Source organism: Mesocricetus auratus, unplaced genomic scaffold (genome assembly GCF_017639785.1).
Source record: "Mesocricetus auratus isolate SY011 unplaced genomic scaffold, BCM_Maur_2.0 Super-Scaffold_100676, whole genome shotgun sequence".
NCBI lineage: Eukaryota > Metazoa > Chordata > Mammalia > Rodentia > Cricetidae > Mesocricetus > Mesocricetus auratus.
The window spans coordinates 103492398-103507997 of record NW_024429266.1 but is presented as its reverse complement, the minus strand read 5'-3'; the positions used below and the strand labels follow the sequence as shown (position 1 = coordinate 103507997).

The 15600-nt window shown below is 57.9% G+C and overlaps 1 protein-coding gene across 1 annotated transcript; it reads right to left on the bottom strand.

The window, feature by feature from the left end:
* Positions 1-910: 910 nt before the first annotated feature.
* Positions 911-15025, bottom strand: Thop1 (thimet oligopeptidase 1). The gene is made up of 13 exons (XM_005083273.4): positions 14864-15025; positions 12061-12273; positions 8794-8942; positions 7474-7581; positions 5516-5618; positions 4871-5031; positions 3702-3837; positions 3167-3533; positions 2761-2962; positions 2037-2223; positions 1817-1945; positions 1455-1591; positions 911-1285 (listed from the first exon to the last, which is right to left on the bottom strand). Exons 1-13 carry the CDS (start codon positions 14877-14879, stop codon positions 1130-1132), a joined length of 2064 nt encoding a protein of 687 aa, XP_005083330.1. The 5' UTR covers positions 14880-15025; the 3' UTR covers positions 911-1129.
* Between the last annotated feature and the right edge of the window lie 575 nt (positions 15026-15600).

The window sequence follows — 15600 nt, the reverse complement described above, 5'->3', positions numbered from 1 at the left end:
CTCACTGGCTGCCTTTGTCTACTTGATGGGGAGTGTCCTTTGGTATATATGTTTCTTATTGGCTGATGAATAAAACAGTCTGCCCAATAGAGGCAGGAAGACAGGCAGGACTAGCAGACGAGGAATTCTGGGAAAGGTAGGCAGAGAGAGGTGCCGCAAGGGGACACCACGTAGCAGAGGCAGGAGTAACAGGTCTGGACCCTTCTCCAGTAAGATAAGACCATGTAGAAACACATAGATTAGTCATTATGGGTTAGAAACTAAGACAGAGCTGGCCAATAAGAAGCCCCAGCCAGCCGGGCGTTGGTGGCGCACGCCTTTAATCCCAGCACTTGGGAGGCAGAGGCAGGCAGATCTCTGTGAGTTCGTGGCCAGCCTGGTCTACAAAGCGAGTTCCAGGACAGCCTCCAAAACTACAGAGAAACCCTGTCTCAAAAAACCAAAAAAAAAAAAAAAAAAAAAAAAAAAAAAAGAGAGAAGCCCCAGCCATTGGCCAACAGGTCTATAATTAGCGTTGCGCCTGTGTGCTTATTTGGGGCTGAGGGCGGTGGGAACTGGCAGGACGAGACCCTCCAGTTACACCTACTAGCTTTCCATTGTGTATTCACACCGTCTGCTGTTCAGGGCGGCTGGAGGATGCCAGCCTGGGTGCTACATGAGGCCAAGTCTTCCTTTAAATGCAAACTTAATGGCGGCTAGAGGTTGCAATGCCATACACAGCCAGCAGGGGGCAGAACCCCTCAACCTGCCCCTAAAAACCGGTGGTTTAGAATAGACACAATGACCCTGAGTGACACACTGGCCAGCTGGCCTTAGCACCCTCCAACAGCTGGAGTGTCATGTGACCTAAGAACGTCACAGCCTAGAGCACGGGGGGGGAGCCTGTGGCAGGCGAAAAGGAGCAGGCAGGGGCCGTGTGAAGTTTAATGGTGACATCACAGAGACCATGGCCAACACCAGGTGCTGGGGAGGGGCTAGTGCAGGGAGGCCACCAGGGCGGCCTGAGCCCAGGGGACCTGGGGCCGGGCACGATAGGATGGAACACTGCCAATCTCGTCACAGGCCCCAGGGCCTTCGAGGCTGCCCAGCCTGGGCTAGGCTAAGGCACAGGCGGCAGGGAGGCTTGCGGTCAGCAGGCGGGCGCCTCACTGCCCTCTACCTGCAGGCCCTTGCTCAGGAGGAAGGCATCCTGCTTGGGGTCACGACCCAGGAACTGCTTCAGCATGGTGCTGGCATCTTCAGAGCCCCCCGGCCTCAGGATGGTGGTCCGGTAATCCATGCCAACCTGGGGGCAAAGGGGGATGGGGCTGGCAGCCGGGGTTCCATACACCGAGGGGGGCTCTGCAGACCTCGGGTCAGCGTCTTAGGGCGTGCATGGGCCCCACCCAAGCCGCAGCCAGGAGCCTCGCAGCCTGGGAGCTATCCTTGGCCTCTGCCATAGCTGTTTGACTCACCTTGGGGCTCAGCACGCCTTCTTGTTTGAAGCGTGTGTGGAACATGTCCATGGAGTACACCTCGCTCCACAGGTAGCCATAGTACTGTGCGTCATAGCCGCCAGCCAGGTGGCCAAAGGTGGCGGGCATGTTGGTCCCTGGACAGACACATGGCGGTGCAGCTGCAGTGGCCACCCTGGGGAGGGGCACACTGGGTGGGGACAGGATGGGCCCTGCAGGCCGGCGAGGTAGCGCAAACATGGGCTAAGGCCTGGGGGGGTGTGGGGAGGGCGTGGTTTCTCAGGGCTCCCCATGCTGTGGCTCTCTGGGAGCTGGGGGACATGGGGCCCCCCGCAGTGCCAGCCAAGCCTCTGAGCAGTTACCTGGTGTGGCTGGCACCCCAAGGATCTCCTGGCAGAGCCGGGAGTACTCCTCAGCCGGGTCTGCGCCCGTCTGTGTGTGCAAGGCCTGGTCCACCTTGGCTAGGACGATCTGCCGAAGGTTGAAGAGACCTTGGGGGGAGGTCAGAGGTCAGCTAGCAGGAAGTGCCACTAAGGTTCATATCTGGCTAAGTACCTATGGCCAAGGCTGGTGCGGCCTCACCTGCGTTGGCCTGGCGTGACTTGATAAGCTTCTCCAGCAAGTCCTGAGGGGCTGCGTTGCCTGTTCGGTAGTGCTGAGACATGCGAACCAGTGGCTCCTTCTCCCACACCCAGTTCTCCAGCATCTGTGACGGCGCCTCCACGAAGTCTCGCTCCACATGGGTCCCACTGAACATGGCGAACTCCGCCTACACGGGACACCAGTGGGTAAAGCCTTAGGCACACTGGCGCCCTCAACGCCCATCTGGCCTAAGCAGGCGTCAGCTCATCGGGCTCCTGCACACCGGATGCCACTGGCCTCTGAGTCAGAGGCTGCGCACCCACGTCTCTGGGGCCCCAGGCTCACACTGAGATCGCGCGGCCCCAGCCCCCAGGGCATTCACACTGCACACAACAGCCCAGGCTCCCAAAGCCGTCTCAGGACGTGGGTGTGGGCGAGAGGGCTATGAAGAGGGGGTGGCAGTGTGACGGGGACCTGCAGGCCACCAGGGAAGAGACAGGTCAATGGCACAACTCGGAGGGTAAGGGGGCTTGCTGCCAAGCCTGATGCTATGAGTTCAAGACCCAAACGGTGGGTGAGGGTCAACTGTTCTCTGCTCTGTATATGCAAGGCATGGCACATGTATGCACAGACCCCTGACAAGGAAAACAGGCAGATTCAATAAAAGCAACTGACGTAGAGCAGAGGAGCCAGTGACGCCCCGAAGCCCAGGGCCCCCACACACCTGTGAGCACAGCTGGTGCATGACATGGCCGAACTCATGGAAGTAAGTCTCCACCTCATCGTGCTGCAGCAAGGAAGGCGTGTCGGGCGTCGGCTTGGTGAAGTTGGCCACCATGGCCGCAATGGCCAGCTGCCGGCTACCATCCTGCCGTAGGCAGCCCGGCTGCAGGCCGAAGCAGGCAGCATGGCCATACTTCCCTTCCCTGGGGAGCGAGGAGAGGTCAGCGTGGAGACAAACAACAGACCCCCAGGCATCCAGAGCTGGCACCCGGCGGGGCTCTGGACCTGTTAGGGGCCGCCCTTCCCCGCAGCCGGAGTCCATGCCACCCTGGGCTTCCTGCCCCTCGGTGCCCTTGTGGACAGCAGAGCAATAGGGCAGGTGACAGTTACCCCGACGCCATGCCCACCTGGGGTACAGGTCGAGGTAGAACTTGCCGATCTCCTCTCCGGAGGTGGTGTCGCGCACCGAGTACAGCTGCACATCCTCGTGCCAGGCGGCAGCGCCTTCCTCCAGCGCAAACGTCAGCCCCAGCAGCTCCTGGTAGATGGCCAGCAGCCCGCGGGTGACCACCTGCATCGGGAAGTACTCCTTCAGGAGGTTCTGGTCCACGCAGTAGCGGGTCTCCTCCACCTGGTTCATGTAGTAGCGCATGTCCCAGGCGTGGATGCGGCCGTCGAAGGGCAGGCCCCGCTTGGTGCACTCCGCCTCCTTCAGCTCCAGGATCAGCGCTCGCTCCTGCTCACCCAGCGGCTTCAGCTTCTGCGCCAGCTCATCTGCGGAGGCGCCACTGTCACCCGCAGCCACCCCGACTGCCCGTAGGACACGAGGGCCACACCATCACCCAGGGCGAGACCAACAGGAGTGACTAGGGAGAATGGCCCTCCAGGCTGAAAGGATGGGCAAAGACAGGCGCCCGGGGCGGGACGGGGCAGGGCGGGTACCTAGGAAGGTGGCTACTGTTTGGCTGGTCTTGGCCATGTTCATCTCCAGGACATAGTCGGCGTGTGTAGGGAACCCCAGGAGGCTGGACTTCTGAGCCCGCAAGGACACCAGCTCCTTGAGGATGGCGCAGTTCTCCTGCAGGGACACAGGCAGCGGTGGCTGCACCTCTATGCCCCTCAGACAGGACCATGGGTGTCCTGGGATTAGTGTTAGGCACAAGCCGGGTCACACAGAAGTGGACCAGCCTCGGAGATGACACAACGGACAATGGGTGACAGCTGCAGGCTCCATCTGGCCGCCATAAAGGAAGGCCGCGCCCTGATGCAGCAGCGCTGCCCAGGGAGGAGGAAGGCAGAGCAGACGAAGGACTGCCCGGGAGCAGCCCAGCTCACCGCGGCACTCACGTGGGCCCGGACACCCCACCCACAGCACCTGCAGTGTGGTGATACAGCAACTCAACACGGGGGGGGCGCACACACGGACGACACACACACACACACCAGTCACATATGCGGGTCCTTGGGAGGTCAGGGGGGAGGAGTCCTGAGGATTTGGTTACATGATGATGACAATCCTTCCCCAGCCCACGGCCCGGGATCTGAGGCCCAAGTTCACAAACAGCACGCTAAGTCCCAGCCTATTCTGAGGCATGCTGCAGGAGTCAGGCATTAGTGGCCTTTAATCCCAGCACTCGGGAGGCAGAGGCAGGTGGATCTCTGTGAGTTCCGGGCCAGCCTGGTCTACAGAGAGAGTTCCAGGACAGCCTCCAAAGCCACAGAGAAACCCTGTCTCGGAAAACCAAAGAAACAAGAACAAGAAAAACAACAACAAAAAACACTAACAAAGCACAAACTGCAGCTGCAGGGAGGTGGGGCCGGACCGTAGCCACTCTCCAGCCAGGGGATGTGACAGCGGGCACCTCCATTCCCTGCTGTCTACGGCCACTCGGGACCCTCACATACAGCCCTTTGGCCAACAGGAAGCCAAGAGCATGGCACCTCCTGGAGAGCCTCACTGCCTCACCTGCTCAAGAGCTAAACCCAACTTCCCATACAAAGGCCGCCAGGTGTCCTCGTGACAGCGGGCACCGGCACAGGGACACAGCGGACAGCTGCAGAGGGACAGTGGACAGCGGGTGCCCGGGAGAGACGGCTGTGGCTGTCCCCACCTCCTTGCAGCGGCAGTTGAAGGCCTCCTCTACTAGACGCCGCGTCTCGGGGACATGGCACTTCTTCATCAGCGGGAAGTAATGTGGGTACTTGAGGGTGACCTTCAGCTTGCCGTCCGCCGTCTTCTCCAGCGAGTTCAGGAAGTCTTCAGGGAGCCCACCTGTGGGTGTGGTGGATGGAGCCTTGAAGCAAGGCCAGCAACCCTGGCCCCAGGACCCCTAGGGAGCCCCCAGCTGGCCAGTGGGTACGGTACAGGCTGAAGAGTGGTGGGCAGCGATGGGCCACCTCCCCAAGCATGTGAGATGCTGGGGAGCGGCCAGGAAGCCTCGGACCCAAAGGCAACACGAGGCACCCGAGAGCCGGTGGCATCACAGCTACAGGGGAAGCCCCACAGTGCTAACCCTCCAAGGTCTCAGGTCTGCGCAAAACTTCACTGCCTCTTATCCTGGGCTGAAAGCCACGCTGTGTAGCGGGGTGTCTGTGGGGTCCTGGGCAAACGACAGCGCCAGGCTACGGGGGCCAACTGCCCCGGCTCAGGCCTCTGGGTGGGACTTGGCCAGCAGAGCCCAGCTCTCGCTTCCCGAGGAAGGGGTGCAGTGCCCTTGGCCAGCTGAGAGGATGCCACGCTGTGGTGGCGCACTCACCCAGCTCCTCTCGTGTGAAGGGCAGGAAGGTGGTGTCCTCGTTCAGGTTCTTGTTGAAGTCAATGCACAGCAGGCTCAGCTTCTTCTTTATCTCCTTGATCTTCTGCAGAGACAGCGGTGTGGGGACAGCAGCGCTGTCACTGCAGAGTGTGTGCGTGTGTGTGTGCATGTGTGTAACGACACGACGCTGGCCTCTGCTGTCCCTCCAGGCTGCCCCTCCCAAGAATACCCAGTAAAGGATGGAGGAGCTGGCGGCTGCTATGCCGTCTGCCGTGGTGAGATATTGTTTATGATTTACTGAGGATTCAGAAAGCAAAGTCAGCCACAGTCTGTAGAAGCCAGGCACACACCTTAAATCCCAGCAGCCAGAAGCTAGGAAGTGTGGTATACACCTTTAATCCTACGACTCAGGACCAAGCGATAGATGATCTCTGTGAGTCCAAGACCACTCAGATCTACACAAGAGTGAATCGGTCTAAAGGGGAATTACAGCTCACACCTTTAATCCCAACATTAGGGAATACATAAGACAGACCCAAGGACTCAGAGAGGTTTTGTTCTCCAGCCACACTGAGGAGAGGCAGCAGTGTGAGACCTGATGAAGGGCTTGTGAGGTCAGCCCTGTCAGTCTGAGCGAGAGGTGAGAGCGGATTTTCAGCTTGAAACTCGAACCCTGGGCCTGGAGATGGCTCAGCGGTTAAGAGCACTGGCTGCCCTTCCAGAGGTCCTGAGTTCAATTCTCAGCAGCCACATGGTGGTTTACAAGCACCTTGAATGAGGTCTGGTGCCCTCTGCTGGCCTACAGAACACATGCAGATAGAAGACTGTGTACATAAAATAAACCTTCCCTTCCTTAGGTTGCTCTTATCCAGTATTTAAAAAAGAAAAAAAGAAGAAAAGAAACTTGAACCCCAGTGTCAGTCTCTGGGTCTTTTATTTCTCGCCGCATCCCGGGCACCTCTAGACTCGCGTCCTCTCCTCCGGGAAAGATCCTCAGTCTGGCCATGGTGACACAGACGGGCTTCCATCTCTGTCTGCTACAGGGTCTAGGGTCTGAGTAGCCATCAGCTCAGCCATGCCCCATCAAAGGACAGGGCAACAATCAAGGCTGCAGGCTGTGACAGGCCAGGGCAGGGGCCCTCTCTGGCTGCCCTGAAGTCAGCCTCTTACAGCAACACGGCTCTAAGAACCACAGCACAGCTGTCAGGGCTGCGGAGGCCTCTGTGGGGTCTGCACAAGCCCGGGGACGGCATGCACTTCCTTCTCCTCAAAGCCACCTGGCCAATGAGTGCTCCCTGGGATAGGGACCAGGCATGGGCGCAAACGGCAGGCAGGGAACACTAGGACCCCGTTCCAAGCAGGGTGACCTCTCTGCCCTTGCCCAACCTACACGAGTGGGCATGTGGGCCTTCAGTGGTCACGGTGACTCTATGGAGGGTCACAGAGGAGCTAGGACTCACAGGGAACATCCCTGTCGCCTCTGCTGGCTGTCAGCACCTTAGCAGGATGGCATCTCCACTACGTAAAGGTCTAGGGCCCACCCAGGGGCGTGCCTAACCCTTTCAAGGCACACTCCTTGCAGGGTCCTCACCCTCACTTCCTTTTGTTTGTGCAGTGTCTCCGCCCCATCCCTCCAGAGTCAGCTGTGGTCTCTGCCTTGCCTGATGCAGGCATGGCCTTAGCATGACACCCATCTCTTCTGTGCACACCAGATCGTTAAGCCAGCCCATGAGGTACGCATGGAGACCCACCCTGCGGGCGGGCTGAGGTGAGGAAGCACGCATGGAGACCCGCATGGAGACCCACCCTGCGGGCGGGCGGGCTGAGGTGAGGAAGCATGGGCAGCTGCAGCATACTCTGGCTAGTGGCTCTGCTTCCCTAGCTCAGGCCCCGGGCAGAGGACGGGGACAAAGTCGTCAGGCCTTAACTGGAACCCATTCGGGCCAGGGCACACCTACTTCTTGCGTGTCCTGAGGTAGGTGGAGTCCATTCCTCCGGCCTAGCTTGATCAGCCGCTCCAGGTATCGAGCTGCCTCCGGCCGCAGGGAATCCTTTGGGACTTTCTCCTGGAAAAAGCCATCAAAAGCTCACATCAAACACTGGGCAACAGCTCAGGGAACTGTGTCCCCTTCTGTGGCTCTCACAGAGCAGGGGCACCCTCATGGCAGCTCATAACCCATGATCCCAGCTCCCGGACACAGCGCTCGCTTCTGGCCTCCATGGACAGCAGCACATATGAACACACCCACACAGAAAGAAAAGACATACATGTAATAAAAACGACTAAAAACCCCACGATCCGATCATGAGACAGACGGCTCTGAGGGTAAAGGTGATTGTAGCCAAAGCCAAGCTGAATCCCTGGCACACAAAAGGTGGGGGAGAGAGAGGCTTCCTGGGGCCATCCCAGTAAGAAAAGAAATGCTAACACCTGATTACACAGCCAGGCACAGAGCCACCTAGAGACCCTGGCTCTTGGGAACAGAGATGGAGGACCCTGGTTCCCAGTCCGCAAAGGCTACAGAGAAATATCCCTGTCCATCAACACATCGGAATCCCCAATCTCAACCGCAGGCTGCCTCAGGCAGGCCATGTGCTCCTGGGTGTACAAACACACCAGTCTCCACAGTGAGCAGGGCCAACGAGGCTGGAGGGGACCCCACGCCAGCACTTGCCTTTTTTCCCTTTGGTGGCAGGATGTAACCCAGGAGAGTAGGAGTCTGCCTCCAGCCACGCCCCAGTCCCTCATTGGGGATTCTAGACAGAGCTCCATTCTGACCACGCCCCCAGCCCCTCACTGGGGGATTCTAGGAGGGGCTTTCCCACTGAGAACCTCAGCTCTCTTTATTCATTCAGCAGGGTCTCATGCAGCCCAGGCTGGCTTGGAATGAAGGATAGTATTAAACTTCAGTCTTCCGTCTCTTCCCACTAAGTGCTCGGATGAGAGGCATATCCCACGATGCCCTGGCTGGTCTGCCATGTGCCGTGACAACAGCCTGGGGCACATGCTCAGACCTGCATCCCATCTTACATAGCTACAACTACAGGTACTTTAACAACACCCTGACCACAGTGCAGGCCTCAGCACACTGCGACTGTACGGTTCACACCGCCAGCGCCTGCTCCCGACAGGCCACCAGCGGTTCCAGCTGCATACCCCACCACGTGGCTCACGTGCACAGGCCACGGTGGGTGGTGGTATCACGCCCATCAGCCATGCAGCAGGCCACGTGCAGCACAGAGCCAACACCGCTGTGCCTGCTGCCCCCAACACGCACCTGCAGCCACACGACCCTCTGGTACACGTCCTGCCTCATGCTCATCTCCACATCAAACTCCGAGAGCTTCTTGTCAGCCTCTGTGCTTGCTGTGCGGATATCCTTGGATGGGGACACGTGCTGAGGGAAGTCCAGAATGTTCCTCTGTACTGAGGGTGAGATATGGGACAAGGCGAGGATCAGGCCGTCAGCTCCCTCTGCGGAGACGCCTCCGCACCCAGCCTGGCTCAGGCACTTAGACAGAGGGGGAGTGCTGTCACTCTTAGCCTTGGGGACGCCACAGCAGAGACTCAAGACAGTAAATCAGACACATTCAGGCATGCTAACGGGAGAATGGCTTCATTGCTGACTCGCTCACGGGAGTGGCGCTTGTGGCTGCCATTCCAGCACCACAGAGGTTGAGGCAGAAGGAGCATGCCTGCATTTGGGGCTAGCTTTAGCTACAGAGTGAGACAGTGCAGGGTCACAGAAACTTAACCGTTACTACACGTGTCCTGTGACCCAGTCCACCCCCTAGGCATGAAGCCAAGAGGAACAAGGGCACAGGTCACTATCAAATGCTGAGCATGTGTCACAGCAGAACCCACAACAGCCAAAGGTGGGGCCCTGAGTTCAGGCTCACACGCTGGAGTATCACGCAGCCCTGAACAGGAGTGAGCCCGACACACACACCCCACACAGACACACAGACATACACACACCACAGCACAAGCCACAGACCCAGACTCAAAAGTCACAGGGCAGGGGTCTCGGCGACAAGAACCATCCAGAGACAGAAAGTGGGCATGTGGAGCAGGATGGGAACAGGGAGGCACCACAGCTGAGGAGGCTCGGTGTGAGCGGTCCTGGCCCTGGATGTTTAGGCCATAGAGTCCTAGCCACATCTGAGCCCCGGCAGGCACAGTGTGCAGCAGGGTGGGCAGGGCCCGGAGGACCAGGAGGCCTTCAGGAGAGGGGAGTGCAAAGGGCACGACCCCATGCAGAGGTCGTGGGGGTGAACCGAGGAGCTGTGAGGGCCAGCCCAGACCGACTTGCTTCTCTGTGCATGCTTCGTTTCACCTACTGGCTGCTGCATAAACACTGTTTGGCCAATAAGAGGCAGGAAGATAGGCAGGGCTGGGAGGCGAGAAGAATGCTGGGAGAGGAAGGCAGAGAGGGGCGTGAGGAGATGCCAGGCAGCGGGAGAAGGAGTAACAGGCCGCAACCCTCTTCTCGGTAAGATAAGACCATGTGGACGTACTTAGATGGACAGAAATGGGTTAATAATTAAGACAGAGCTAGTCAATAAGAAGCCCTAGCCATCGGCCAATAGTTTCATAGTTATTGTAGTGTCCTTTTGTCTGTATGGGACCAGGTGAGGCAGAAACCCCCACCATCGTTTTTTCTTTCTCTCTCTCCCTTCCTCTCCCTCTCCCTTTCTCTCTCTCTGTTTTACGAGACAGGGTTTCTCTGTATTGTTTTGGAGGCTGTCGGTCCAGCCCAGCCTCGAACTCACAGAGATCTGCCTGCCTCTGCCTCCCGAGTGCTGGGCTTAAAGGCGTGCGCCACCACCACCCGGCACCATTTCTCTTTTTGTTCTTCCTGTTTTGCAACAAGGTCTTGCTATACAGTCAAGTGAGGCCTGAACTTGTGGCAATCCTCCCTCAGCACACGGAGTGATGGCATTACAGGTGTGAGTCACTACACCAGGTAGAGGAGCTGCGGGAGAGGCTGGCAGGGACAGCAAAGGAACCTGATACAGCAACGCCAGGCTAAGGGAAGGGACACCACCAGGCAAGATTTCCACCTGAGGCCAGAGGCAGAGGACACTGCTTGATGCATGAGCGGAAACTGAGGCTGAAGTCAACCGCATCTGAGGGGCATGTAAGGCCACAGGCAGCCGGGGAGTCACACTGGGGATTCAGGCAGAAGGGTTATGCTGGCCCCAAGGCAGAGAGGCTCAGCAGCCTGGACGTGCCTTTCCTACCCATTTCCAGAAAGGGGCCTGGGACACGGTGGCCTCACACTGGGCAGACTGGGCCTTGGGTCTGAGAGAAGCTGCCATGCTAGGTGGCAACAGGAACACCTGGCATCACGTTGGAGACGCAGACCAGAGGCGGCGTGACACCAGGGTATGAAAAGTTGGTACCGATGGCCGCAGCTCAGCCCTGAGAGGGACGTCTGACGGCACCGAGGCTGAGACAAGAAGAGCTACATGCGGGCGACCGCGAACTCCCAGTCAAGAGTGCTGCTGTGGAAACAGAAAGCAGACGCCCTGCTGAGAGCGTGGGGGTGCTGAGACGCTGAGGCGGGAGGACAACCAGGACTACAACTCTGGCAGACACAGGGTTGACTGAGAACAAAAGGAGGGACAGTGAGCTGGCTGAGTGAGAAACCGTATCTGTCACCAAGTCCTGACAACCCGAGCGTGACCCACACGGTGGGAAGAAACACGCAAGCTGTGTTCAGGCCGCCGTGGATGCACACGAACACTGACACACATCCGCCATCACAGCATGCAGGGGGCTGAGGCAGGGGGACAGCTTGGGCTACACAGTCCAACCTTGTTTCAGAAAACAAAAGAACCAAGGAGATGGCTCACTGCTTAGCACACCGGCTGTCCCTGCAGAGGACACAGGACTCCAGCTCCATAGTACCTGACACCTGACACCCCCTCTGGCCTCAGTGGGTACTACACACACACACACACACACACACACACACACACACACACACACACACACACACACCACACACACACACAGGCAACATACAAACACACAAAATATTTTTGTTGCTTGTATTTTCTTTTCTTCTGTTTATAAGACAGGGTCTTGCTATGTAGGCCAGGCTCAGAACTCACACAACATAGACCAGACTATCTCAGAATTCATTGTGTAGACCAGGCTAGCCCTAAACTCACAGAGATCCACCTGAATCTGTCTCCCAGGTGCTAGAATTAAAGGGTATGTGCCACAAAGCCTGGTCCAAAAATAAAGAAATCTTTAGAAGAAGGAAAACAAACTTGGACAAGGCATGTTTGGCAGGTCAGGTAGGAGCCGACACCTGGTTCACAGAAGCCACAAGGAACTTGCTTTCCGGGCTCTTTAGGCCCATGCTTCAGGGAAACAGTCACACAATGGCAGGCGGTAGAAGGTGTCTGGGTGCTTCTATCTGCCCAGCTGGGCAAGCAGGTCCACCTGCCACGCCTGCCCTGAGTGGCAGGCCACCCTCCCGGCTCCCACCTGTCAGTGGCCTGTGCAAACACGAGGGACCCAGAGAGCTCACCCGTGTAGGTCACCTCCACATCGGCCAGCGCCTTCAGAGTGCTCTCATAGGACACGTCCTGGAAGTCCTGGGCGCCCACACGGTCGTACACACACTTGGTCTGTTCGATGAGCTCCTTGGTCAGGGTCTGGATCTGCTGAGCACTCAGATCCCAGCGCAGATGGTTCACCACGGAGCACGGGGACACTGCGTCCACAATATCCCCGGCACAGGCTGCAGGAAAGAGCGGGACAATTGATCTCAGCAGCGGCATAAGCAAGAGGCCAGGGGCTTGTGGGAAGCACTGAGCCTCTACCCAGAGGAGCCTGCCCAGCAACTATGTCAAGAGCAGGGCAAGTGCAGCCAGGCACAGAGCCCTTCTCGACCCAGGGGAACACCTTAGCAGGGCTCCCCCCACCTCAGCCCTCCCCTCACTGAGGGACTCTAGGCGGGGCTCTACTGCTGGGAGGTCCCACTGCTTTAGCAAATGCAGGCCTAGAAATGCAGGCAAAGGCTCTGGTCGGCTCCACCCTTTCAAGATCTGTGAGGCCAAGCCCGAGGGTTTCCAGAAGTCTGTCTTTCTGTTGTCCCTGTTCTCCATGCCATGTGGCTGCCACACAGCCACAGCAGCAAGTCATTCAGGACTGGGTGTGGCCGAGGTTCAATGGCGGCCGTTCCTGCCCGCATCAGGCCTCACTGACAAAGGCAGGCGTAGAGGTGGGGTTGGCAGGCGGCACTGGGATGACCAGGAGGGAACCTGCCCAAGGACAGGTGCTGTTGCCAGGCAGAGCACTGACTTCACAGCCCAACAACACTTGTTCAACACTGATGGTACCGGGCAGCGGGGTCACCGTGCTCTGGGTCCCATGACAATGTGCTCTAACTCAGGGCCACGTGAAGTACCGGTGGGCTGGCATGCGCCCGCCACCAAACACCCGAGCCTTCACAGGACAGCAACGAGGGCCCTTAAGATGGGTGGGAAAGGAAGAGAGAGGACTGCCCACCAGGAGGGCGTTTCCACGAAGATGGGCCGGGTGAGGGGATGGCCGGCTGTTCCCACTGGGCTTAGGAAGCTGAAGCAGGTTTCCATGTCTGAGGCCCAAATAGAGACTATAACGGAACCATGCTTCTCACAAGTAAAAACAAAACCAGAGACTGTGGCCAAGTGGGTAGAGCACTCACCCAGTGTGCACAGTGCCCCTGCTCCATCCCCATCATTAAAAAAAAAGGCAGGAGGACAAAGTTCAAGGTCATCCAGGGCTACATATCAAGTGTGAGGCCAGCCTGGGGCACATGGACCCTGCCTCAAAATTCAAAACCATAAAAGTGGCGCATATCTTTAATGCCAGCACTCGGGAGGCAGAGGCAGGCGGGTCTCTGAGTTGGAGGCCAGCCTGGTCTACAGAGCGAGTTCCAGGAGAACCTTGTCTCACTATATAAATAAGTGAGGTGGGCAGCTAGTGAGGAAAAATACTCAGTGTCAATCCCCGTCCTCCACAGACCCACATGTGTGAGCGCACGCGCGCACACACACACACACACACACACACACACACACACACACACACACACAGGGCTTTAGAAGTGGGGCACAGAGCTGGAGAGATGGCTCAGTGGTTAAGGCTGCTCTTACAGAGGACCTGAGTTCAATTCCCAGCACCCACATGGCAGCTCACAACTGGGCATATCACCTGTTAACAGACACCCTCACACAGACATACAAGCAGGCAAAACACCAATGTAAATAAAGTACAAATAAATATATTTCTGTAAACATTTGGATTACCACCTCCATTTCAGGTCACCTTCAAGGTCCTGAGGCGAGAGTAATTCTAATCATGCCTGTTACCATGATTACAACTGGGGATGATCCACAAACATGAGAAAAATTCAAGAAGTTGCCACACATTCCAGGCCACTCTCTAAGACTTGGGATACAAGTCACACAGTGCCTTTTTTATTTCCACTGGTGCTGTTGGGGAACCCAGGACGTGGCAGTCACCAACCGCATTTACTGTTTAAGATAGATCTTGCCAAGTGGCCCAGGCTGGCCTTGTCATCTTTGGAGGCTGGATCAGGTCCCTTTACTGACTTAAGCAAGTCCAGGGGGACACCAGATGGCTAAGCAGTGGAAGGCGCTTACTGCCAACCCTGAGAACCCGAGTTTGATCCTCAGACTCATGAGGTGGAAAGAGAATGGAATGGCAAGCTGTCCTGACCTCCAAACGGACACACACACCACATCATGCCTTGAAAAAAAATCCAAACTTTTTGTGCCGTCAACATCTGACCCTCAGAAAGAGGAGTCTCCCGACCGGGGTCTGCACCCTCAAGAGGCTGGGGCAGGAAGGGCTTTTGCGGCTCTTCAGAGGACCCTAGTTCGGTTCCCAGCACCCCTAAAAGATCACTCCCAACCACCTGTAATGAACTCCAGTATTGGGGGCCCGCGTGGGTGCTGCATACATGTGCACCCCCCCACACACACACTTAGCTCCCCGACCTCGCTATATGCCGCCTGGTACCCGGTCCTGGCTGCCAGGTTCCCACAGGCCACCGTGTCCACGCAGCCCTAGAGAAGCCCCCAGCCTTTACTCGGGTGTGGGTGGTGCTCACCGCCGGCTGGGCAGACCATCTCACTCTCGAGGGAACGGCGGGGAGCAGTAGGAAAGTTTTTAAAATCTTTTTAAATGCCGTCTGCCAAGAGGATGAAGTTATGGGAGAGTTGGGTCATTCATTTTGCAGATGAGGGGACCGGGGGCCGGGGATCCCACAGGCTCCAGGAGCCGGAGGAGGTGTGCGGACCCGGGCGAGGGGCGGCCGGTACCTGCAGGGGGCTTCATGGCGGCGACCTGCGCGCGCACGGACGGCCTGCTCCCGATCCTCAGCCTGGGCCGTCTGGTCTCGTCGGGAGCTCACCGGCCGGGGCCCGCCGCTCCGCCGTCCCTCGCACACTGAGCCGCCCGCCGCCCGCGCGCTCGGGGCACGCTGGGAAGGCGCCTGCGCGCCAGGGCCGGCGGGCGGCGCGAGTGCGCAAGCGCGCAGCACAACCACTCCGGCGTGGGCGCATCGCGGCTCCGCCCATGTCTCCTGGAAGCGGGAGGAGAATCCAGCCAGCGATGCCGTGCTGCGCATGCGCAGCACACCGGTGAGTTCGTGATTGGCGGTCAGAGAGTGGTGGGCGGAACCTTAAGGCGGCAGGGATGCTGTTTCTATGGAAACCTAACATCTTTCTGCTCCGCGTGCATATTGCCTGCTGCAGACCTTGTGCGAATGCCCTTGGCCTGTTCGTTCGTTTCATTTCTTTCCGTTCTTCAGTTCGTGTAGCACAGGCTAGCCTCACCTTTGCCATGTAACCAAGGACGACCTTGAACCTCCAGATCCCCCTGCATCCCCCTTCTGAGTTCTGGGATGACAGGAGCATGCCACCATGCCTGGCTTCTCTTTCTTTTGTCTTTTTTTTTCCTGAGCTGGCACACATCTGCAATCCCAGTGCTAAGTGGAAGCAGCCCAACCTTCAACCTGCAGGGGTAGCCTGGGCTACATACCCTGTCTGAAAAAAAA